Source organism: Diabrotica undecimpunctata, chromosome 3 (genome assembly GCF_040954645.1).
Source record: "Diabrotica undecimpunctata isolate CICGRU chromosome 3, icDiaUnde3, whole genome shotgun sequence".
NCBI lineage: Eukaryota > Metazoa > Arthropoda > Insecta > Coleoptera > Chrysomelidae > Diabrotica > Diabrotica undecimpunctata.
In genome coordinates, this window is record NC_092805.1 from 136,136,715 (window position 1) to 136,163,638 (window position 26,924).

The 26,924-nt window shown below is 32.7% G+C and overlaps 2 protein-coding genes across 5 annotated transcripts in view; one reads left to right on the forward strand and one right to left on the reverse strand.

Moving 5' to 3' along the window:
* The window catches only part of LOC140437460 (DENN domain-containing protein 1B), a 118,059-nt gene extending 95,800 nt beyond the window's left edge, over positions 1–22,259 (reverse strand). For all 4 annotated transcript variants that reach the window (XM_072527003.1, XM_072527002.1, XM_072527001.1 and 1 more), the window contains exons 1-3: positions 22,048–22,259; positions 21,810–21,965; positions 11,316–11,453 (exon numbers count right to left, since the gene is read on the reverse strand). In XM_072527003.1, coding sequence (XP_072383104.1) covers positions 11,316–11,453; positions 21,810–21,965; positions 22,048–22,064 — 311 coding nt within the window. In that variant the 5' untranslated portion in view covers positions 22,065–22,259. The remainder of the gene's footprint in view (positions 1–11,315; positions 11,454–21,809; positions 21,966–22,047) is intronic.
* Positions 22,260–22,936: 677 nt separating this feature from the next.
* LOC140437461 (probable palmitoyltransferase ZDHHC24) lies at positions 22,937–26,917 on the forward strand. Its single transcript, XM_072527004.1, has one exon. It carries the CDS (start codon positions 22,997–22,999, stop codon positions 23,822–23,824), a length of 828 nt encoding a protein of 275 aa, XP_072383105.1. The 5' UTR covers positions 22,937–22,996; the 3' UTR covers positions 23,825–26,917.
* The last annotated feature ends 7 nt before the right edge of the window (positions 26,918–26,924 follow it).

The following is a 26,924-nucleotide window of genomic DNA, read 5'->3' on the forward strand; positions in this document are numbered from 1 at the left end:
TGAATACGTTTTTTTAAACCGCCCCAGAGATGTTTGATGGGATTCAGATCCGGAGATCTAGCTAGCCAGGGTAACCTCGTAATTCCAACCTTGTCCAAGTATTGCATACTGATCCTGGCAACATGCGGTCGCACGTTGTCCTGCATAAAAACTGCGTCTTCTCCAAGCCCTGTCATGGTGGGTATAACATGTTCTTCCAGAATCTCCGTAATGTACCTTCGTGCAGTTAAGGATCCATTTTCGATGAAGGGTAATTCTGTGCGGAAGTCGGAAGATACACCTCCCCAAGCCATGACCGAGCCTCCACCAAATGGCATTCCTGGAGCAATGCAAGCTTGTGAAAATCGTTCACCAGTTCTCGTCCAAACTCTTACACGTCCATTGGATCCAGTTAGGCTGAAACGAGATTCATCTGAAAATAAAACTTTGCTCCAATCATTAATTCCCCCATGTGCGTATTGTCGAGCAAAAGCTAGTCGTGCAACTCGATGCGCACGACCAAACGGCGGTCCTGTAGCCATTACCCGAGAAGATAGTCCAGAAGAACGAAGTCTTCTCCTGACTGTTGAAACGCTAACATTGCAATTTCGTACTTCCTGTAGGCAATTTCGATGCATAACCGCAGTTGAAGTCCGGTTTCGTAAAGCCTGAAACACAAGGAAACGGTCATCTCGTGCCGCGGTCGTTCTTCTTCGTCCAGAGCCAGGTCGTCTGGTTAGCAAACTCGTCTTCTGAAAGCGTTGAAGCACTCGTTGAACCGTAGAAAGGCTTACGCCAACAGTTCTTGCGACTTGCCGTTGAGTGTGACCGTCTTCCACAAACGCAACAATGCGCGCGGTTTCAACAACAGTCAAGGCATTTTTGGCAAAAAATAAACAATAATAAACACTAATAATGACACTAATAAACACTAATGGTGGCAATAATAAACGTTTGTTTGTTGCGTTTGAACAGAAAGTCGAAGCACAAATGAGACATTTAAGACAAGCGGCAGTTACAGGTACCGTTCATTTTGGGAAGTGTATAGTTTTCCGCGAAATCGGCATTATTGGAATTCTTTATTACAAAGGAAACCGCTAAACCGACAACAATTCTCAGAAACATGCATTAGTTTGTATTTGTGTTATTATTATTTACGATAAAGCTCGTTAAAAATGAAATAACGGCGATTTTCAAGGTGACCCGGATTTTATGATCGCGAGTGTATATATATATATATATATATATATATATATATATATATATATATATATATATATATATATATATATAGAATAGTATTAAGAGGTAATAGGAAGCTCATAGAGTGTGAATAAATGCAACTAATGTTCTGTTTGCAATATTGTCCAGATTTTGTCATGGAAATATTTGGCAGTCTATATTTGAAATTATTTGGAGGCCTATGTGTTGCGATTTGGAGATGTAGATAATATTTTTAAATTCCAAGAAAGTGTTGCATACCGAAATGTAAAACTCATTGTTATCACCTAATTCGGCACGTACCAAAGATGCGTAGAATTTGAATAAGAGTTTTTCTAATCGAGAAGGAGGACCGCCAGCAATTTTAATTATCACTGTAGATTCGCTTTAAGTCATGACCTTTTCAAAATTTTATGTATCACGTCCATTACATCGGTTTGTCGAACGATATTTTTAGAGATTTTTGGTCATTATTTGCAATTTATAGTATTCCCCTTTTTTAGAGTACCTATACTATGAATAATGAGTATACTATGAATTCGGAAAATTATAGAATAGAAAGGACCTTGAAACGGATAACAGCGAATTAATTACTGAAGAATAACAGCCTCAAGTTAGCTAAGACGTTAACGATCTTATTTTCAGAATATACTAGAAAACGCAGAGATATCACAAGACAAAGGCGAGCTAGAAGAATCAGAAAACAAAAGATAGAATCGGAAAAAGCAAGATATCTAACAGCTCATTCAGGCATGGATTGGAATTTGTGTTCGAATCGATAAAAATGTCGAATTGTTCAGTGGCACATAGTTTTAAATGAGCGTGTTCAGACGATTCGTCTGAACAAGCGGACCGGATACGTCCAAATTTACATTCGGTTTTGTCACTGCAAAATGTATGCCGTGACGCGATACAAAATTGGCGATTGTATCTAGGAACGCTCCTTCACACGATTCGAATTTGTCGAGCTAGTCGAATACTAAAAAAGCATAAGTACATTGTAAAAAGGGAATTTTTTAATTAGATGTTTACTGTCCCTGACATAGTTTAGTAGGTACGAGATGGATAAAGTGGACGTGAAAATTTTGATGTTTATATAGCAGTAAATTTATCCACGTGTTCCCCATACCTTCTGTTTCGTCATTGTCGATATTTTAGATACCAATCCATCACAAAAACGTATTGACATCCATTATTCACCGTTGCTACAAACAAATTTTTCGAACAAATTATCGTATCGAGCAAGCCGTCTAAACGGACTGTCGATTCGATCAAAATATCGTTTCGACTAAATTATTGTATCATGGATGCCATCTGAACGGGCTCTTAAACGGGACCACAAAAAGACAAAGAGAAAAAATAAGATACAAGTACGACTATGATTAGAACGATGAAATAACGCGTGGACAAGAAGAAATGATGATGGATATAAAGCAGATGAAAGAAGAAAGCGATATCAATAAAGAATTATGCGAAGTGAGGCAAGAAAACTATAACTTAAGATGAGAGATAAAGTAACTAAAAGAAAAACCTCGTAAAATATAGTAAGAAGAAAAACCTAATAATAGCAAGATTAACAATGGATACCAATGATCACCAAAAATACGAGAAGGTAGAGAAAACTTTTATTGTTAAAGGACTATAATATCAGTGAAATTGAGAACGCAGAAAAATTGGGTAATATCTTTGGGTGATCAAAACAGAGACATTAATAGAGAAGTCAGAAATTAAAAAAAGGCAAGAGTAAAGATATCATAATGAGAGCATTTATATAAATAACGATTTAACTACAAAAGAAAAATAAATACAGAACTAAATAATCAAGGTGACAAATGACGTATTGTGATGAGAGTGATTATTTAGATTTTTATATAATAGAGCTATTGAGTAATAGATGGTTTCCACAAAAAATCGCAATTGCGGAATGGGCGCATAACTTATTCATGGACTTGAAGTACCCGTATTTGACAAGTTCCGCGTAATGAGTAGCCACGTGAAGCCAGAAAGGAGAATTTTTACTCTCTGACTGCTTACATTATTAAGTTGATACTACAGAGGGCAGTATACATACAATGAGAAGGCCTGTTTCCAATTTAACATGTTTTTAAAAACATTATCTATAATTATTATAGTTTAAAATCAATTCAACTCTGCCATTGCCGGTCCCAAGCCTGGATGAGAAAGGAGGAGGGTGAATGGCTAGTGTAAGGGTTTTGCTGATAGTATCCATACCAAGTAATGCCCAAGTAAACATTTGTAGATGGTACTAACAACTCCTAACCCCAAATGGATGGATGAAGGCGAGTGTCCAGCGCCTTAAATCGGATTAGATTGATTAAGAAAGAAAATGGCCTCGACAGAAAATGCTGGTCCTTCTGGTAGGGATATTATCTACATCTGTAAAAACCCACTGCAAAAAATTCTAAAACCTCGAAACACGAAGGGGAACAAAAGAAGTCGATGTGGCAAACGAACAAGGACTCTGAATATAAACATATGGAATATCCCAGTAAGGAGAACCTCATTAGACGAAGACATAGCAGATGTAAAACTAATAAAATTTGATATTACAGTTCTTGCCGAAACAAAGAAAAAAAGCCAAGGCAGAATCAGTAAGAGAAATATTCTAGAGAATATTTATTATGCTTCGAGATCATTGAAATATATGCGCTATCAGAAAGTGCATCAAAAACAAATATTCTATAAAATCTTATAAAAACTTCTTGAAAATATAAATAGCCGCAAAGAAATTATACTGTTAGGTGATTTTATAGCTTTGACGAAAAAAAAAAGAACAAATGAACAAGTCGTAAGAAAATACGGGGATAACAAATGAAAATGGAGAATTAATAGAATTCAACAACGGATTCTATGACTAGGTGCCGGGGATTACAGTGTCTCGTCTGAACTAAAAAGAAGAAGAACTTAAACGGATCCTACGAACATAAAAACATACATACAACAACCAACCAGCACAATCAAAACCACTGAAAACGAATCCACCTAAACATAATATTGATCAACATCCTTTTTATATAAGTTGCGGTTTAGTCAAAAAATAACAAACCTGATCTACTCCTTAGCCCAAAATACCTAAGAAGACATAATAAATAAAATCAATGAAGCATACCTAATCGCTTGTGAAAGACAATTGAAATCGAGAATGCAGTACACAAAAAGAAACAAGCATATCAAAAGTGATCATCATCAATTAGCCTATATTTGTCAACTACTGAACGTAGGCCTCCCGTAATATTTTCCACCTATTTCTATCTTGAGCTTCTTGCACCCAATTTGTGGTGATACGCTTTATATCATTCGCCCATCTAGTCGGTGGTCGTCCTCTACTTCGATATACCTCTTGTCTTGGTCGCCATTCCAGAAATGTCCGGCCCAAGCCAATTTAGTTTTCGATCTCATCCGTGACTCCTGTTCTTCTTCTTCTTATTTTTAGGTTTGTAATGGTAATACCGAACATTGATTTTTCCATAGCGTGTTGTGTAACTCTTATTTTATTTATTGTTCCTTTTGTCAGAGTTAGTGTTTCTGCACCATATGTAACAAGCGGTAAAACACATTGGTTAAACACCTTACTTTTTAAACAAACTGGAATGTTAGACTTGAAAATGTTGTTCAATCTACCAAAGGCCTATCCTTCTTTGTACTTCAGTTGTCCGATTATCTCGGCCTAAGCGAATCTAACAAACCTATTAGCTAAAGAAAAAATACCTCATGGGAAAGCTCAACAAATATATAGGGTCAACAAGATCAATAGAAGTATGGAAAACGGTAAAAAACCTTAAATAAAATAAAAAAGGATTGGCCAAGCAAGACAGTCACACGGACTATTATGGAGTAATATAATAACAAAAGAAAATAAAGAAGAATTTGTAAAACAAGTATTGGGTTGTACAGCGCCTAAATCTGGGAAACAAATCAAAGAAACAAATCAAAAATTCAGGAAATGGAAATGAAATATTGGAGAAGATGTAGGATAAAAAACGAAGATTTTCGGATAGAAATGGAAATTGATCTAGACATAATAGACAAAATTGAAGCCAAAAGACTAAACTTTTATGGACAACTGCAAAGAATTCCTGAAAATAGATCCATAATCCAGATGCAATAAGCCAAAAAAGATAGAAAAACGGACCTCGCCCACTGGAAGAAAACGAAGTAGACCGAGACGGTCCTGGAGAGTCGATATTATTAGAGATGCAATGACCATAGAAATTTAAAAACTAAAGATTTCTTCGATGGAAAACGCTGAAAATTAATGATGCGAGAAATAGCGCAAGCTGTAGAAAATATTTATTAAACTCTAATTAAATATAAAAAGAACAATGCACCATTGATCCTATAAAAAAGAATAGTCAGTATGTTCCCCTAATATATACGTAACTCGTAGGAAAATTATTCAATCAAGATAACAGACTAATTTATACGGTGAGATAGGTAGTATTTCCACCATTCCACGCAGAAAAACTTATTGTGTCATATTTTTATTGTTCGTAAAAGAAATGATGCCTGACGTTTTAAACACCTTATATTTTAGAAGATTATTTTAGGTATTCTAAATACTAATATATTTTTATTGTGATAAAACTGAAGCATGTATTATACCTAGATAGGTACTCAAATTCTAAGCAGCTTGTTATCAGTGATTCACAGTTACAAAGAATATCACGTTTAAATATTTATATAATATAAAAGTAAACATTAAAAACAGGTTGTACCTGATACTTGAGATGTATTTTTTTTATTTTTATGTCGTTAATGATTCATTGTTATGATTCTCTTCATTTACCTGTATGTATGAAGCCAGAAAATAAACGTGATACTAAATACACTCGCGATCATAAAATCCGGGTCATCTTGAAAATTAGTGATATTTCATTTTTAACGAGCTTTATCGTAAATAATAATAACACAAATACAAACTAATGTATGTTTCTGATAATTGTTGCGGTTTCCTTTGTAAAAAAGAATTCCAATAGTGCCGATTTCGCGGTAAAGTGCACACTTTGCAAAATAAACGCTACCTGTAACTACCGCTTGTTTTAAATGTTTCATTTTGTGCTTCGACTTTCTGTTCGAATGCAATGGACAAACGTTTATTATTGCCACCATTATAGTATATTTGAAGAATAAGCTGGAGTAAATTCTCAGAAAAAAAAACTAAATTGTTAAGCATATTTTAGTACGTGTGCTTTTCGTACAAAGTCAATATTTTAGCTTATTTTACGTTAGGATTCACTATTTAAATAGAAATTTTTCCATGTCACATGGACTATCATAAAATTTAAATACCTGCTATTGTTAGAACTGTGTAGGCTAGGGATGATTCAGCTGGTCATAGGCGTACTTTAAGGGTATTACATTATTCGTTTCGGTTTGTTAGATATTTAAACCATTTTGAAATCATATTATATTTATATAAATCTGTTTATTTTAGTTACGTTATTTATGGTTATTTTTGTCGGTATGATAATGACCCATTAAATAACAAGAAATAAAGAAACTCTTAAAATACATAGGTATTTAGTTAATGGTCTTTTGATAGTTTAGATAGAAAAAGTCGATTAGCGAAAGATAGTTTCTGATAAATGTGAACGGTATCTTAAATAATATAAATTTCGATTTTGTTTGGGAAACCAATGATTAATAAAATGGTTAATGGTCTTTAAATTGTGGTCATTAATATCAGAAAATTTTTGTTCAGTCGATTATAAGCGAGTGAAGAGATGTAACACAGTTGTTTTTTGCAAGAGTTTTTGCACAGTTGTTTTTTATAGAATATGGAATTAACGTGTGATTATACACCAGTTAAAAGAAACGTTGAATCATTTATCACTTAACGAAAAGAGTGTTATCCTTAATGTTTACAATTATTTTAAGCAACACAATCCTTCCAATACTGTTGATAGAATAGTTGAAATTTCGTCTAAAGTAATGGGATATTCAAAATCAACTGTATATAACATTTTAAAAGAGGAAAAATCAACTGGTATAACGCCACCCAAATTGAGACCAGGAAGACCAAAATTGTTGAAAGTGAATGTGGATGACTTTTTCAAAAATGTAATTCGTAGAATGGTCCACTCATGTTTTTTAACAAACAAATACTTGATACTTGACCAACTTTAGATAAAGTGTTACAAGCCATTAGCGACGATCCCGATTTACCCACAATGGGTAGAGACAAACTTTGGAAAGTTTTACATTTGTAGGAAAAGGGTTTTAAAGACAAAACTATAAAAACATGTCGACAAGCATTTCTGGAAGGATATTCAACTGGTTTCAAGGAACCAACAGGTAAAGGTCGACGGTTAATTGTTACCCATATAGGTAGTATGAATGGATTTCTTAAGGAGGGTTTACTTTTGTTTGAATCAAAAAAGATTATCACGAAGAGATGACGGGGACGTGTTTGAAGAATATTTCGAACAGATGATTGAATTCATACCTAAAAATTCAGTTATTGTGATGGACAATGCAAGTTACCACTCTAGATTAGTTGAACGTTTACCAACTACTCAATGGAGGAAAGATGAAATTGCAATGTGGTTAACTTTTAAGAATTTAATCTTTGACGATACAATGACAAAAGCAAAATTATTAGAGCTTGCTAAAATTAATAAACAAAATTATAAAAAATATGTCATTGAGGAGATAGCCAAAAAACCAGGAATTGAAATACTTCGCCTACCACAGTATCATTGCGAGCTAAATCCGATTGAATTAGTATGGGCCGAAGTTAAAGGTAATGTTGCTCGAAATAATACAACTTTTAAATTGTCAGATGTTACTATTCTTTTTCATAAATCAATATCCGAAGTAACGACTGAACATTGGCAAAAATGTATTAATCACGTTATAAATATTGAGAAAAATATGTGGGAGCTTGATCATATCATAGATAGCAGTATAGAACCTATAATAATTCATCCCGGATCGGATAACACTTCGTCTGAAACGGAATATGAGGAAGCTTAACTTTAAACTGTAGCTCAGTTTATTTTACATTTGAACTGATTACCGTCAACTTCATTGTTTATTATTTATTTATTTTTTATTGCTAATATAATTTTCATTCTTATTTCCAATATTATTAGTATTAAGAATATTATTATTTATTAATAGGAATATAAAAAAAACTTACATTTTTTGTGTATGTATTTTACGTTCCAGTATAATTTATTGTATTTTATTCTTTTATATTATCTGTATGTTTCACAAATAATATAATTTTTATTCTTTTTATGTATATCTTTTTATTTTAAACCAGTATTGGATTGGATTAATTACTTTGTTCTAAATATCCAAATAAATTTAACGCAAACTTTTCTTTTAAGATTACGTTTTAGTTAGAAGATGTGCACGCCTATGTATTTCGAGGTTCGAAGATGAGTATTCTGAGAATTTACTCCAGCTTATTCTTCAAATATACTATAGTGTTTATTAGTACCATTATTAGTGTTTATTTTTTGCCAAAAATGTCTTTGACTGTTGTTGAAACGGCACAAATTGTTGCACTTGTGGAAGACGGTCACACTCAACAGCAAGTCGCAAGAACTGTTGGCGTAAGCCTTTCTACGGTTCAACGAGTGCTTCAACGCTTTCAGTAGGCAAGTTTGCTAACCAGACGACCTGGCTCTGGACGAAGAAGAACGACCACGCCACTAGATGACCGTTTCCTTGTGTTTCAAGCTTTACGAAACCGGATCTCAACTGGTTATGCATCAAAATCGTCTAGAGGAAATACGAAATCGCAATTTTAGTGTTGCAATAGTCAGAAGAAGACTTCGTTCTTCTTGACTATCTTCTCGGGTAATGGCTAGAGGACCGCCACTTCGCCGGGTGCCTCGAGTTGCGCGACTAGCTTTTGCTCGACAATACGCGCATTGGGGAATTAACGATTGAAGCAAGTGTTATTCTCAGATGAATCCCGTTTCTGCCTAACTGGATCCGATGGACGTGTAAGAGTTTGGAGGAGAACCGGTGAACGATTTTCATAAGCTTGCATTGCTCCAAGAATGCCATTTGGTGGAGGCTCGGTCATGACTTGGGGAGGTGTATCTTCCGACTTCCACACAGAATTACCCTTCATCGAAAATGGGTCCCTACCTGCACGAAGGTACATTACGGAGATTCCGGAAGAACATGTTATGCCCAACCTGGCAGGGCTTGGATAAAACGCCGTTTTTATGCAGGACAACGTGCGACCGCACATTGCCAGGATCAGTATGTAATACTTGGACGAGGTTGGAATTAAAAGGGTACCCTGGCCAGCTACGTCTCCGGACCTGAATCTCTTTGAACATCTCTGGGACGATTTGAAAAAAAACGTATTCAAACCCATACACCTTCTCCTAACAACACACAGGAGCTTAAGGACCTGTTAGTGAGAGAGTGGAATAACATACCACAACATGTAATACGGAGAAAAATTGAGAGTATGCCCCGTCGTCTGCAAGAGGTTATTAGACCAAGGGGAGGTAATACACGATATTAGTCATTGAAATTTCACTGATTTTTTACCACGTTCTGTATTTTACATTTTTTTTTCGTATGTCTGTTTTAGCAACAATTTGATTTGTTTTCTGTTTTTTCAATAAAAACAATAAAAAACCATTTTTTGTTCTTTTAAAACAAACATTGATGACAAATAAAAAATACATTAGCCAAAAAAGGTTATTACTGCGCCAGAGGCAAAAAGATTTCAGAAACTTGAAATTTTCAAGATGACCCGGATTTTATGATCGCGAGTGTATAATACACGGTTCAGTAGATAATTAAAAATCAATGTAAAAATAAAATAATACCATAAATGTATTTATCGGGGGAAGATATATGTAATATCTTCTCTATCCATCCAATGGCACTCAGCCCATGTGCGACATTGGCCTCCTTCATTAAACTTCTCCAATGATCTCGATCTACTGCTGTTCATTTCCATGAACGTGTTTTTAGGAGGTTTTTGAATGGATGGAAAGGCACCGTAATGAACAAAATAACGAAAAGACGTTGAATATATGGACTGGATATAAACACCAGCAAAACCAAGCTAATGATCATCAGCAAGGAAAACATAACTGGAGCAAATCTGTATGTGATCCAAATGAGAATTGTACATGTCTCACGGTACAACTACTTGAGAACTATAATTAATGAGTCGTGGGACAATACCCAAGTAATTAATGTCGCATCGGAAAGGCAAAAAGTGCATTCTTGACTATGAGCTCTATGTTCAAGAGCCATGAACTCACCGTAGAAACAAAAATAAAGCTCCTAACAGGCACCCTAAAAAGAAGAAGTATGTGTATTCAACCCGGTCCAGTCGTGATTGTTTTTCAGCCAGGACATTTGTCGTTTACCAGGATCCCTTTTTCTTTTGATTTTATCCTTCATAATCAGCTAGAACAACTCGTACTTCTCATTTCTAATTATGTGCCACAAATATGCTATCTTTCTCCTTTTAATGGTGGTCAAAAGTTCCCTGGCTCTCCTCATTCTGTGCAAAATCATTTCATTTATAATATGATCGGTCCATGGTATTTTCAAAATTCTTCTAAAAATCCACATCTCAAAAGCTTTCTCATTAATGAAGCTTTGTAATATAAAATTTAAATATATATTGTTAGTAGACAATAATACAATGCTAAATTTGTTGTAGAATATAAAATAAAGTGAGCAATGAATTTGTGAAAATGAATGAATTTTGGGGAGCACAATACCAAGAAGGTGGTGAAAGAAAAAAATTTGCAGAACTATTAGCTTTCTGTTGAAATATAGTTTTCAATCGTTGAAGTTTCCCTCACTTCAAGAAGTAGAAGTAGACAACAATATATCATTTTTCTGTTATATACGCTAATTATTTTACACACATTTCATATATAACATCCTTCAATGTTTCCACTTTTTTCACTTTTTAAATACTTGTAATAACTATATTTATGTTTAACCCCGTCTCGCGTGGCTTTGAATATCTGGTTTAAAGTTTTTTTTATTTCACTACGGCAAAGACATTTCTTGAGTCGTTATTTGATATTCACAAATGTCACATTGTTAAATATTAACATTTCCTAGACATTATAAAAAAAATGTTCACTTACTTGTAAAATCCCTGATGCCATGGTAAATAGCTAAGAACTACGATTGCTGTTTCAGATTTAGGATCATGTCTACAAAAGCCAAAAGTCCATTTTGATTCCAGGTCTGTCAGCACAAACGAATAGTGTTGTATCACATCACTTAAAAATAAAATTTATGTAAGATTTATTTGTCTTTTAAATAAAGTTGCTCTACATAGAGGTGTTCTGTTGATTGTTATAAAATATTCTCAAAATAATAACGGAAACTTTTATTCAATACTTTTATTGTGAAAATTTATAATCTTTGCTTCATATTTACGATTAAATAATAATTTAAAAGTATAAATTTACTATTCTATATGTGTAGCTTAAAAGATCTAAAACAGACATAAGCAAAGTATAACCCGTGAACCAAGTAAGGGCTTTTGGGCTATTTAATCCGGTCCACGATATGGTTTTAGGTAATCCCTACATATACACACAGGATCAAATGCTTTTCTGTATAGCTAAATTAACATTAAGTAACAACAACAAAAACACGATAATAAACCAGTATGACATAAAATAATAATTTTGAGACAGCAAGTTTGTCTCGAAAAATTCTTCTTCTTCCTCTTTCTAAGCAATTCTGCTTGTTCTTTGGCGGATTAATTTTTCTATGGAAGGTTACCACTCCATCTTTTGGACACGGACACGGGTCTCCTCCATTCTACTTATGTGGATATTCCATTCTTTTTTTCTTTCTATTTATAATAGTGTCCATTAGTTTATACACTGTATGTTACATTTCCTTCTAATGTCCTCTTTATCTTTTCTTTCGATCTCTCAGTGTATTTCCTATAATTCTTCTAAGTACTCTAATCTCTGCCATTTCCAGTAGCCTTTGTGTTGTGGCTTGTCGGGTCTTGTTTCTGAGGCATATGTCAGTATTGTTCTTACACTGGTTTTATAAATTCTTGACTTCATCTCAGTGTTAATGCATCTGTTTCGCCATATAGTGATATTAAGGCATCCTGCCTTAATAACCTGTCTCGAAACATTGAAGAATAGAATTGAAGTAATCCATAATTGTCTCATAACTAGTGTCAAAGATAAACGAGTTAAATTATGTTCTTATGCGTTTAATTTTAACTTATGATAGAACTCCTCCGCATTCCTTGAGCCCTTGTCAGGCCGTGGTGACACTCTAAATATTATTAGCTCGCTATCTCCATTGGCTGCGATTCTGTGCCAGATGGCACAGAATTGTAGGTGATTTTCACACTTCATGTAGGGATTTTCCCACCAGAATCTTCATTTGATCTGCCCATCGTATTGGAGATCTTCCTCCAGGTCTTTGGCATTCTATCTTTCCTTCTACTATCCATGGTTCCATAGTCCCCGTTCTTCCGGCTATGTGACCGAAGTAATTTAGGTACGCTCAGTTTATTTTGTTTAATAGCCTGTCTTTTATATTAAGCTCTTCCAGATTTTGACATTTTGTTTCTGTGTTCTATCCAGGACACCCGTAGAACTCTCCTGTAGACCCACATTTCGAAAGATTCGATCCTACTTCTACCTATGTTTTAAGAGTTCATATTTCAACACCGTATTTAGCAATGCGAAAAATAAATGCATTGACCAACCCGAGTTTAGTTTTCCTTGCTAATGTTCGGTCTACTCTTGATTTCTGACGTCTGACGTCTAAAGGAATCAGACGAAGAGGTAGATCAAGGTTCAGATGGAGCGATAATGTAGATGAAGATGCCAGGAAGATCGGTGTTCTCATGTGGCATTAAAATACAAAAAATATTACCGAATAGAGGAATAAGCTAAGAAAGATCGAGGCACAACTTGTACCATAGCACCAATGATAATGATAACTATTATATCAATAAACAAAAACCAAATATATAAAATCCTACGTAGCTTCAATATGCTTTCGAAATATATCCGGCTAGTAGAAGCGACCATGTAATTAGCAGTAACTTTCCGCATACGGAAAAAACTTTGAACTGACTGACAGCGTCAAACATCTACAATAAGGCCCCGAACTGTTCCATCTGGCTCTCAAATATGGCATAAAACAAGAAAATGGTGGAAGAGTTAAACTCATAATAAAAAATATCAGTAGAGTTTGCCAATTATGCCGATGATATAAACATTAATTCTCGCAGTAACAAAAGTAAAAAATAATATGTCGAATCAATAAAAAACTTTATGTCTAGGAGAAGAATTACGAAAAAATTACGATAGATCAGGAAGTCTTAACTGATTCAAATGTTTAGTTCAAAAATCGCACTGTAACGAAAATTTCTGGATGTGAGACAACCGATATAACAGATATAACTAAAAATTTTATCAAGAATCAAAAGAAAAACCTATCTCATAATTTGCTAGACTCCAGAAACTTGAACTACTCACGCAGTGAGAATGACTTGAGGACGATATATTGTCAAGAAGAGCTATATACTGTAAAATAGATAGCCGAAAAGGGCATCACGGGAAAAATGAGAATAAAGTGAAGCGTCAAGGGTAAATTTATTGCCATTGGAAGAAGATAACACTGCCTGGGGTAATTGCGGGGTGGATTAAGTAGCTCTGCGGTTACCACAGCCGGTTCCAAGTCCGGATAAAATGTGGAGGGTAATTGGCAAGGTTAGCAACCTACCAATCGTAAAAACGAATTTTGCTCAAAGAAACAATGTACAGCCCCGGAACAGGATTGATACTATTGAAGATGACCACAGCAAGAAATGACAAGCGAAAATCATTCAAAACCCAGATGAGAATTACTACATGGAATCTCAACTCGGGACCAAAAAATAACTCAAGTGCTGAAAGAGAAACAAATAGACATTTGCGCTCTAATGGAAACAAAAAAAGAAAGAAAAAGGACAATCAAAATGAGATTTGTTCACAATAAAAAGATGATTTCACAAATGAAAAGAGATGTCATCAAATGACACCTCACCAATGGACAATCAAATGTTATAACAGCAAATTTACTAAAGTCTAAATTGGAGTTGCAAGGTCTGATAAAACAACAAGTGATGGAGTTTAAATTTCTAGGCATCACATTATCTAGCTACGGAAAGCTCGAAACCGAAGTGGAAGATCAAGTGAATAGAGCAAACAGAGCCGTAGGTTGCCTAAATGAAACAATATGAAGAAATAAAAATATCGGGAAAGAAATGAAAGGCAGAATTTACAAATCAATCATCAGAAATTACATACGCGGCAGAAAGACGACCTGATACAGAGAGGACAAAAATAATGTTAGAAACAATACAGATGAAAACACGTAAAAAATTGATGGTAAAACACTACGGGACAGAGCTAGAAGTACATATATACGGCGTAGATGCAAGGTGGAGAACATCAAGACTAGGTAAGAAATAGAAGAGTAGAATGGAACGATCATATAAGGCGAATGACAACAAATAGAGTAGTAAAGACGACAAGAGACTATTCCCCAATGGGAAGATGATCTGTAGGAAGTTCACGAAACCGATGGAATGACAACTTACTGGAGGCACATTGATAAACAGACAGAATCATGTCTACATAAAAAGAAGAAGAAAGAAGATAAAAAAGGTAGTAAAAAAGATAATTGGTAGTAATGACATAGTAATGGCAACAAACATTTGCTACATTTGTCTACCTTTTACTCTATTTTCTTCTTTTTTAAATAGTATATCCATAAAATGAATTTATTCTAAAAAAATGTCCTATTTATAGAATTTTATAATGTCGTATATGGGTTACAAAGAATCCAGTTGCAGCATATTTTAGTTTTAAAAGAGAGAACCGTAAAATATAAATAGAATATATAGGGCTAGATATATATAGATCATCTCTTGTAAGTAAAAATTTCTAATGATATAAATAAAATTAGAACAACTTTGATGATGTCCATTAAGAGACACACAGGAAATATATATGAATATTAGAAGTGATGAGACAGTAAAATATGACATCTCTAGTAGTACAAGATCCCACTGCAGGATCACTACGTTCATAGCATAGTTCATTAAACATTTTTACAAACATTTAAAATTTGGAGAATACATTGATAATAAATAGGTTGCCAGTCAAAAAGGCAAAAAAGCCTTTAATTCGATTAATAGTAATTAGTTTTTGAAAAATATTTTATTTCGTTAATTTGTTAGATAAAACGTGATGCCCATGACGTATATGCATGTTTTTATATCAAATTAAAGCTATTTTTTTTCTCAATTTGATCATAGAAGGTTGCCTGAGAAAAAATGGTCGAAAATTAGATTTGCCAGCTGTTAAAAATGCGATGTATCAAAGATAAAGTAAAATAAAGTTGGGGCGCAACGACACTGGTTTGACAAGTGATAATATGTATATTATTATATATCTACCGACGCATGCTTTAAAAACTCACACAATTGATACTTAAAAAACTAGTAGCGGTGCGCGCTAGCTGTCTTTTATCTTATGTTTGATACCTCGCGTTTTTAACAGCTGGAAACCCTAATTTTCGACCATTTTTTCTCATGCAAACTTACATCGTCATATTGGAAAAAAATTAGCTTCAATTTGATATATAAAACATGCATATACGTCATAAGCAGCGAATTTTATTTAAAAAATAAATCAAAAGAAATAAAATTTTTGTCAAAAATGAATTACTATTAATTGCTTTAACAATATTTGCTGCTGTCACGTTTTAACTGGCAACCTATTATCAATGTGTTCTGCTGATTTTCAATGTATGTAAAAATGTGAGTTTAATTAACTACGTTAAGAACGTAGTGATCCTGCAGTGGGATCTTAGGCTATAGTAAAAAATTTTTTTTAATCAAATCTACAACAATATGATAAATGAATAACATCGTTTATAGAAATTTGAAACACAGCAAATATTTTTCTAATTTCTTATCTACAGCAGCTGCTTATCATTTTATATTAAATAGGTTATTACAGATATTTATAAAAAACCGATATTAAATAGTGAGTGGATAAATTGGCAATACTTTGTAAAAATAGACAAAGTTGGAGAAAAACTATAACGAATAAATCAATCTAAATTTGTATACTATTAATAAACACATCATACTTGTTTGATAATTGGTTTTATTGACCATACAACACAATGGCAATCGCTGTGACATGTTACACGTTTCCACCTCTATAATTCATTTCACAGTAGGTACGAATTGTCGTAATTGTACATTGACAGTACAAATTTCAAACGAAGTTCTGAAAGAATAAACAAATAATTAATAAAATGCCTATTACGATGTATACCGTCCAAGAAAAAGTGCAACTTGTAACATGGTACTTTCAGGGTCATTCGATACGCGAAGTAATTGATTTATTTATTGTTGCCTTCAAAAATAGACCCCCAACAAATGTTACAACAGTTAAAAATACCATTAAACATTTTCAAACTTCGGGATGTGTAAACAGTTGTAAAAAGTGTCATGAAGGAAATGAACCACGTGTTAGACCTGTCGACGAGTAGCGTCAAAACAGGGATATTGATATTTGTGCTTTTGTGGAAGCTAGTGAACCCTGCAATAGTGTACAAATTGCTAGGGAACTTAACGTGAATGCTCGAACTGTCCAGCGAGTTTTCAAAAGGAATGGGTGTCACTGTTTTAAGGTACAACCAACACAAGAACTGTGTCCGGAAGATAACTTTAGGAGGATGGAGTTTTGTGAAATTATGTTAGATAAACAGAATGAAAATGTACACTTTTTAAAAAATATTTTATTTTCTGACAAATCTTCATTTTCATTACATAAAAAACACAATTCATCCGTTGCAAGGTATAATTTTCGGAAAAATAAGCACCTCAGTGTTGCAGTGCGAACGCAGCATCCGCAAAAGTTAAATGTTTGGACTGGGATGTTAGGTGACCATATTGTCGGTCCATTTTTTATCGGTGGAAACCTAAACGGGTCCAAATATTTACAACTTTTACAGAATGAGATCATTCCGGCAGTTCGACGCCTTCCCGTTAATTTTCAGGAGGTTTATTTCCAACAGGATGGGTGTTCAGCTCACAAATCTAGAGCAACTATTGACTTACTCAATCAAACGTTTCCTGATCGACTGATAAGTAGACGTGGTACAATTAAATGGCCCGCTAGATCCTGTAACTTAGCGCCTAACGATTTCTTTTTTTGGGGCTTTCTCAAAGAAAACATTTATAAGCATCATTTTGAAAGGGCCACAAACCTAGTCGAAGTAAGGTCAAAAATACTTCATTTCTCTGCAAGCATTACACCCGCCCTACTCCAAAATATGAGGAAAAATCTGTATGACAGATTTGGTTACTGTTTAGCACAAGGAGGTGGAATATTTGTGCCCTTAATTGATTAATCTGCTTTCCTAATTTTTATTTTTTGTTAGGTACATTTTACGAAGTTTGTAGGTTCTTAATTAGGTAGTATTTTTTATGTTTAAGTTTGAAAGAATTTTAATGTTATTTTTATTTAAAAGTACAAACGATTCTTATTCTGATTTTTTTTCTTCTTTCTTGTCTTATTGTTAAGAGAATAAGCTTTGTCCATGAAATTTGTACAATTTTCAGTGAAAATAAAGCATATTACTTATTTACTTATTTATTTGTATTGCTATTAAGGCTAAAAAATAACCAAAAAATTAGTTTTAGAGCATTATAATAAATATATACTCTAGGGATGGGATTGCAATAAATCTTAATTCCTATGGTCAACAAAACAATGTCGTTATCTGTATATACGATATACAATATTTTAAACTTGAATGAGAAACTCATTACAACGACAACCTCTAGGTGAAGGGTTCAGAGATCAGCAACCTACAGCAGCCTTCTTTTGTCTGGTGGATTTGTTGGCTGACAGAAAACAGCAAGTCTAAGAAAATGCTCCAATTATCAATTGGGATCTCCTCCGTGTATATCAATACCAACTTCTGCTATTGGAGGATTGATTTATGAATCAATCGAAATCAACGGTATACTAGTACTTTAGATAGTGATGAAACATACAAGCCTTCGTTTCTGTCCCATGCTTATCGATAGAGACAGCCGAATTACTGGTTTTAACGAGTGGAAATATATAAATAATAGGACTTTTTCCACATAATTTTTTGTGAAAGAGAATATATATTTTTACTGCTAACAAAGTTAATAGTCTTTTTGAGGGAAAATTGGAGTAAAACATTGTTCAAATAAATGGATTATAGCCTGTTCTGTAAGAAGCTTTCAAGATGTTTTACTTTTCACACAAGAAACGAGCTTCCATCAATTCTCATTTATATTCAAAAGAAAACTAGATAAATTAAAAAAATGCAATTGTTTGTTAATTACAAACAGTGTGCATCTGATTTTTTTCTGCTCTAGAAGCCGCCTGTTCTACACCGTTCGTAGTGTAGCCAATTGTATTACTGCACATATTCCATTATCTATTCTGCAAGTCTGCTGTTAATAATGAATTTACTATATTTGGTTAAAAATCTTAGGTATGATAACAATCATATCTATGATTGTATAATAAGTACACTAATTTAAGGTACTAGTACAGATTAGAAAGCTAAAAAATGCATATTTACAAGAAAAATGTTCTCAGCTCTTTTAGATAGGAACATGAAATATTAGAATCAAACATGATTTTTAAATATTGTTTTATCTTTGAATTAACCAAAAAAAATTTTTGCCCACCATCGGAAAAGAGAGCCTACACATAGATTCTGATGATAACAGTCTCAGAATCATAAACTTTGCGATGTCTAAGAACATGGTAATAGCTGGGACACGATTTCCCCATAAAGATATACATAAGGTAACTTGGAAATCTCCTGATAATGAAACGATTAACCAAATAGATCAAATAATCATCAATGCAAGAACCTGCTCTAACTTATTAGATTAGGGAAGCAAACATAGATAATGATCACTATTTTGTTAAAGCATGATTTAAAGAGAGAATATCCATGCTTAATGTTCTTTGTCTTTCTGACTTCAATCCTAAGGAAATTATCCATAGATAATTTCCTTAGAATTATTTCCATAGGAAGAATACACAGTTTTAGACATATTTATTGAGGAATGAACACAATTTTTTAACAAACCCAAGGATTCTTATCCCCAGCAAACATATTGCAACAATAGCCTCTAAAAAAGTGGGCCTTCCATCACACAAAACACTCAGATCTTTAACTGTGTCCATCTACTTTAGATTTGTGTTATTGGTACTTGACAACCTATGGCTGGAATTAAAGGAGCTTATGAAAAGCTCTTGTTTACATTTAGAACTTGTATCAACAATTTATGAATAATACAGGATTTCATCTCAGCCTATATTCTTCTCTAAACCTTGAAACGATGATATTAGATTGTTATTGAAAGCCAAGACTGTAAATTTAACAATAACAAGCTCATCTCATGGCTTCAAATTTTACTGTTGTGAAGAACATTGGCCATATGGATTGAAGGATGTGTTCCTGTTGGGCGATGTGTCAATTTCTATCAAAATGCATTAGATAAATAAGTGTAGATAGCAATCAACTTATTAGCATTCACTAATCTCAAGAGGGTGGCTTGGTAAATTGCTAGATTTTTAAACGGTAATACAGTAAAACCTCCCTTAACCGAAACCTTTTTAACCGAAACATCGTTTAACCGAAACGGCTGACAGTTTCAATAATTTCGTCAATAAAAAGTAAAGGTTTGTCGCAAAACGTAAACAATTCCGTTAATTTCACTCACCAATTGATGTCTATGTGTGTTGGGAAATCACAAAAACCAAGAGCTCTAAAAGATATTTCCGAAAAGGCATTTTAAGGTATAGAAGCCAAAAAAGTTCATGGATGTCGACCACTTTATTTTTAGAATGGTTTGAAAATGAATTCGTCTCAAGTGTAAAATCCTTTTTAAAATCAAAAAACCTTCTCATCAAAGCATTGTTGCTTGTTGACAATGCGCCCTCACCCTCAAAATCTACAAAATGGTGACAATTGTCAGATTTTTGCCACAGAATATCACAAGCTTAATCCAGCCGTTAGACCAGGGAGTCATAGAGACATTCAAGAGACATTATAGAGAAGCATTCTTAAGACATCTGTTATTACAGGAGACGAATTAATCCAAAAGTGTTCCCGAAATTCTCAAATCTTTAACAATAAAACATTTTTATTGGTGAGCTGAGTCGTGGGCCAAGATCAAATCTTCAACTTTGGAAAAATGCTGGAACAAACTTTTTGATAAGATTTTGATTGACACTCCTGAAGAAGAAAATGGTAAGAAAACGACAGAAGAAATTAAACCTTTCATTAAAAATTTGCCGGGACATGACGAAATTAACTAAGAAGAGATAAGTAACTGGTTAGCAGCTGATGACTCAGAACGTGAATTCATCGACCAGGACATCATTGATATGGTTCTTTATCAAGACAACCTGAGCATATCAGATGACGAAGATGACGACCCAAGAGGCAACAGGCAGCACAAGACCGTCGACGAGATTTTCAATGCTTTAGAGGAAAGAATTTTATACAGTAGGCCTAATTAGTTAGGGACGCGACTAGATTCTTAATTTTTGTTGTCATTACATAAAGTTTTGTAATTTTCAGATTGCTTTACGTTTCGTCGAACAATCGAATGAGGCAAACTCATGACATTCTGCAAATTAACGATGGAGGGAGAGAGAAACATCGTTGTCAAACGAAAACGCAAAAAAATAGCAGATTTCTTTAAAAAAGCATGTTAAACTTGTTCATTTTCCTTAATTTTATTACTTTATTTTGGATTTACTTATTAGAAAACATTACGAAATCAACTCATAGTATTTTTTAATACCAATACTTTGATCAAGAATATTATAAAAAACAATGTTATTTTTAACCGAAATTCTTGTTATCCGAAACGGCCTCCCCCCCAATTATTTCAGTTAACGGAGGTTTTACTGTAGACTAACATACCCTTGGTTAAACAGTTAAAATATTACTACAAATTAGAAGGAGAGGAATGTCAGGTATTTTTCAAATAAATTAAATTTAGTTAACTGTAAACTTATGTAATAAGCAGGCTCTCAAAATAAATAGATATTAACAGACTACTAAAGAGAAATAAATAGCTATAAACTTGGCAAGTTTTTTACAATTAGGTGGTGTAAAAATATTGATTGAAAATAACCATTCTCCACTCCAAACTACAAAGTAAAATGAAAATGTAAAATATATTTTATGTACTAAGAATTAGTGTATTATATTAAATAATATTCTTTCAATTTGGGGATTTACTGAGAAATTTATGTAATATGTATATCTGAAACCAATTTGTAAGAAGAAAAGGTTCATTTTGTTTATTAGAGTAAAAAATACAGACAATCTGTTAATTGCAGTTCAACAACACGAACTCGTACAGTTACAATTATAGACACTATTTTGGCTGTAAATAAGACTTGAACATTTGCCAAGTAGTAAGATAACTTGTAAATATTTACACTATAAGATAAAAACAGAACACCACTAGTAGAACCTTAAATACATAAGGTACATTCTACCATTCTACATACTTTTCAAATTTGTATGGATAAGCAAATTTCGGTACAGCTTTTAAAACTTCCTCGTCCTTGTACTTTTCCGGATACTGTTGTATAATCCACGGCTCATTTTTACCTCTTGGAGGAACAACTTCGCAGAAACATTCAAAAAAATGTTTCACGTTCTCCCTGGAAGAGAAATAGGTGCCTTTGAATTTGCTATTGCGTAAAGAAATTTCGCCCCCGCTTAGGAATAATAAAAAAGAATTACCTTATTCTAGAGCCCATCACTGAGTGAAATACACTATTAACATAACTTCATTATAACACTTTTCACTAAGATTTATAACCGGGATGCACTATATTTTTATGTTCAATAGAACACATTCAATTAAATGTAAAAAAACTATTTTAAATGGATTATTATCCTAACTGTATACATAGAGAAAGTTCACATATGAAGATTATCTGACAACTGCAAAATGCAAAATGCAACTGACAACATGACAGAGTTGTCATTGTTGACATTTAATTATCAAACTGACTACTGACATCTCTCGGTCAATTTACATACTGTTTAGGAAGTGTCTACTATCTAATCAGAAGTTTTGTTAAATTATATCAAATAATATTAATTTATAAACATTATTTAGAATACCTGAGTATTCTAAATAAACTAACTATTACATTTTGTAACTTTAGGATAGATCTAAAATCTAAGATTTTTGGAAAGTTTTCCTAAATAATAACTACCCTACTCATATTCGCTTTAGGGCAGTGTTTTCTTATTATAATAAAAAACAATGAATATTGATAAATAAACTTTATTCCGTACGAACTTTTCCCAGATATTGTGTTTCTTAAATTTGTGTCACTTTCTGTGTGCACGGAATAATATTTCTATGAAAGGATTTCTTTTATATTTCCTAAGCATAACAATAACGATTTTTTGAGTATATTTCTGGTCAATACAGTTGAGATAATATCTCAAAAATAGTTAATTATCTTTGCCATATAATTTACAATTTGTTTAAAATACTGGATATAATTATGTAATATTGGTTGTGCTAGATAAATTATACAACATAGTTTTTGGTTTTCTAGACACCATCCGTCGCACATCGATGCCATCCATCAATATAATGTAAACATAACCTTAATAAAAACTGTCACGAAGACACCAAGTAGTACATTTTTTTTAAATTTTGTATGTTGAAACTATGAGACTTCGACAAAATATATTTCCAAAATGTGTAAGAGACTTTTTTGTGACTGGATTTTTATTGGTAATGATTCCTGTAGTATATTATTTTGAACTATTTGTTGTTTTACCACGGTACTATATACAATGGAGTGCATCTTATAATTTCCATTTTTTAATGGGAACTATAATACTATTTAACATCTGTACGAATCTGGTAGCAATAGCTATGTGTGACACTAGTATCAGGGGAAGAGTATTACCAACAGACTTAAAACCAGACTGGAAATTTTGTTCAGTATGTGAATCTGTGGCTCCGCCAAGATCATGGCATTGTTCAGTGTGCAATGTATGTATCCTCAAGAGAGACCACCACTGCATGTTTACCAGTTACTGTGTAGGATTAGAAAATCATAGATATTTTATGGTATTCTTATTGTACATGCTAATAGCTACATTATATGCATCATTTTACAACATGAGATTTATTAGCCATTTCATTACATTTGATTTTTCATGGAAATCTATATTCAAAATTGTGTTTCCTTTAGCAACATTATTTATGGATTGGACCCAAAATCAGTTATTTATATTTTTGATTCTTATTGTGCTGTTTGGGGCTGGTTTTAGTGGTGCCTTGTTATATTTTCATGTAGATTTAATGTTTAGAAGTGTAGTCACTCATGAGCGCAATACTATTAGTAAATATGACAGAGGTAGATTAGAAAATGTAAAGCTAGTTTTAGGAGAAAAATGGTATTTAGTTTGGCTATCCCCGTGGATTGAAAGCAGATTACCTTGTGATGGTATTAACTGGGATAAGATATTGTCAACCAAAGAAAGATAATAGTTTTGATAATGCATATTAAGATATTTTGTTAATAACTGTTAAAAACCTTCATTTTTGAGATATAAATCAAAAAGTACCTGCAAATATATACTTAGTTCATTTTATGGTGATATTAATCGAGACTCTTTCAAACATATTTGAAAGACTACTGTCTATAAGAATTTTACAAACAGGAAACATATAGTGCAAAATGAAGAGGAAGTAGGTGTAAATGATTTTTACTTTTTATTGTTATCTTGTGAGGAACTGTTCTTGTCTGTTTTAATTTTCTTAAATAGTCAATACCCATTTTGCCACTTTTAAAAGGCTCACTAGGTTACATTTGCTGACTGATTTTTTTGGACCAATTACCTAGATAGGTTGACCTTATCGAAAAGCCATGTAATCTTAGGACCTGGTAAGTTGCCAGTACCAGTTCAGTAACCATCAGTATTCTTTGCTAGGAATAGCATCCCACCAGCAAAGTATTTGCTCCACATTCTTATATATTTCTATGTATCTCCTTACAGACACATATTACTTTAAGCTACCCCAATGTTTTTATGTTTTTTCTCACAGGTGATACTAATTATTATTAATGAACTAGTTCTGCTAACTTGGGGATAATTTTTTTTTAATTTCCTCAGTCTGAGATGCCTTGCATGATTTACCACTTTATCACCAGCTAGCGTCTGATTAGCTCAATTTAATACCCCAAATATAGTATTGGTTCCATGAAAAGCCCTTTAATGCCAATAATTATTACAAGAAATTGGTGTGTCTTTTATTATCCCTTTTGTTACATTTTCACTAAACATTTATCTTTGTTACATGATATTCTATACATCTGTCTCGGATATTCTTCAGAAATATAGAAATACTTCTGAAAAAAAAATCTTATGTACTTTTATAGAAAATTTTTGACAATTTATTTAAATTTAGTATTAGTTTAAAAGAGGAAAAAAGAAATATTGGAGTTTCTTATCAGAATTATTTAAGGCTCCCATTCCAGTTTTTATAATGCAGCAACTAATTTTGTATTGATATGCTGTGAATTTGTTTCTGTTTCCTAGTAGTTGTTTCTACATAGGCCCATCCTCACGTAGTAACATGTTACCGAAACTTATTGGCAACATGTTTTTAATGACATGTTGATAACTTTTAAGTTGAACATTGAATGTCCTCATTGGGATTGCAAGCAGTAAGTAACATTTTTATAGCCCAGTCTATTTCAACATGTCAGACAAAAATTATATGTACTTGTCACTGCTGTCGCTAGTGTAGTTTTGCAAAATTTTGAATTATTTCAGTTTTTGAATAAAGAAACAATAAAACAATCACATTTTTATAATCACATTAATTTTTGGAGCCTTCAAGAGTGGGACATGTCTTATTTTTATCTTTTGAAAACATCAAACTATTAAATGCGGACCACCTGCTCCCGTAAACGTCATTAATTCCATCTCCTGAATGAGATTTACTTTTCTTAACTTCCCTCTGAAATTGTCATATTATCTTTTTAATTTTTTTTCTGCTGCATATTTTTGTATTTCCATTGTAGTCACTATCTGGGTAAATGCATCACTTTTAATTTACTGATTTTTATAATCTTTGTGACAACAATTCCACAATACGCTATTGTCTCTACTTTGTCTATGTTGATTTTTAGTAGAATTTCGGTAACATGTTGAATAACATTGTTAATAACTAAGTGAAGACGCGCCTTAATAATTAAAGGAGCACTTTTATATTTCTTCCTCAACATATAGTATATAGTTACAAATATACTATCTTATGCCCATTATAAACTGTATAGGGTTGCCCCTTTTGTATGACTTTTAACCTGATAGGTTTGGCACATCCATCTGATTTTCCAAAAACTGCAATAGGTACTTATCAAGAGGTAAAGTAGATGAGACAAAGCTCAACTGTTTTGTTAGTGAATTTAACTATTACACAAGTTTACTGTTTTAGTCCCGTTAATCATTTATTGTACTTTTTTATTAAAACATTCAGATAATTTTGTTTTTTGACAGAGAATGTAACTAGATTTTCATGACTTGTTATAAAGTAGATCTGTGGTGTAGATTAGATACATTGAGCATCCTATGATACCATATTGACATTGTGGGCCGCAACTAAAAAAAATGAGTTCTTTTACCCATATAGTGGGTAAAAGAACTAAAAAAAGGTTTATTCATTTATTATTTATTTTTTGTTGAGTTCACTATTTTTATTAATTTATTTATTTAATATTTTTAATTGTTTAAAATCGAACTATGAATATTATATTAATACAGTTACTAGCAAAATATATTTAACGAAATTTAGGTATTATTATTATTAGATGCTTTTATACTAGTTCTTCAACAATAAAATCTTATGTACACAATAAATGACTGAATAGTTTGGTTGCTTTTACTAAGTTAATGTAAATGTAATTTAGAATTCTAAAACTGATGTACTGAACAATTTACACTAATAAAATGTTTATATATCTTTTAGTTGTGTATATATACTATATTATTAAGGTTTCTGTAGTATCTGTTTTTATATTTTTATTATGTAATAATCTGATATTAATTTTTGAATCACTCATACTGTACTTACAGCCTCAAAGCTGATAAAATCTGTTCAAAAATTAATAAACACTGTCTGAGCATAATTCCTTCCATTTTTCAAATTCTATCGAATAAGGGAAACAATAAGTCCAAAAATACTGTTTGGTGGGAATAATTCTAGATGTATACAATTAATTATTAATAATTATTTAATTTTAAATGTTATGTCATACTTAAAATATGTCATATTTTACAAAATATAGAAAGAGAAGTCATTTTTTACAGTACAGTGTTTATATACTATTTTTCTTATTCCAATGGTGCTACAGTCCAAATCGGGCCTAGACTTTCTGTAATTGATACCTCCAGTAATATGACTTTTCATCAGCCGTCATGTTTTTCGTACAGACAGATTTGACAATGATGTATAATATACGTTTATAAATTTATAAAGAAATATTTATTAAATGATTATTTCTTATTTAATAAAGAAATTACATTGCTGATAAAGAAATAAAGGCTTTAGAAAATTTATAAAATAATATATGCATTGTCTA

Bases quoted from the DNA above. Each gene is read 5' to 3' on its own strand.
- LOC140437461 (XM_072527004.1), top strand. From the start codon at position 22,997: ATGAGACTTCGACAAAATATATTTCCAAAATGTGTAAGAGACTTTTTT.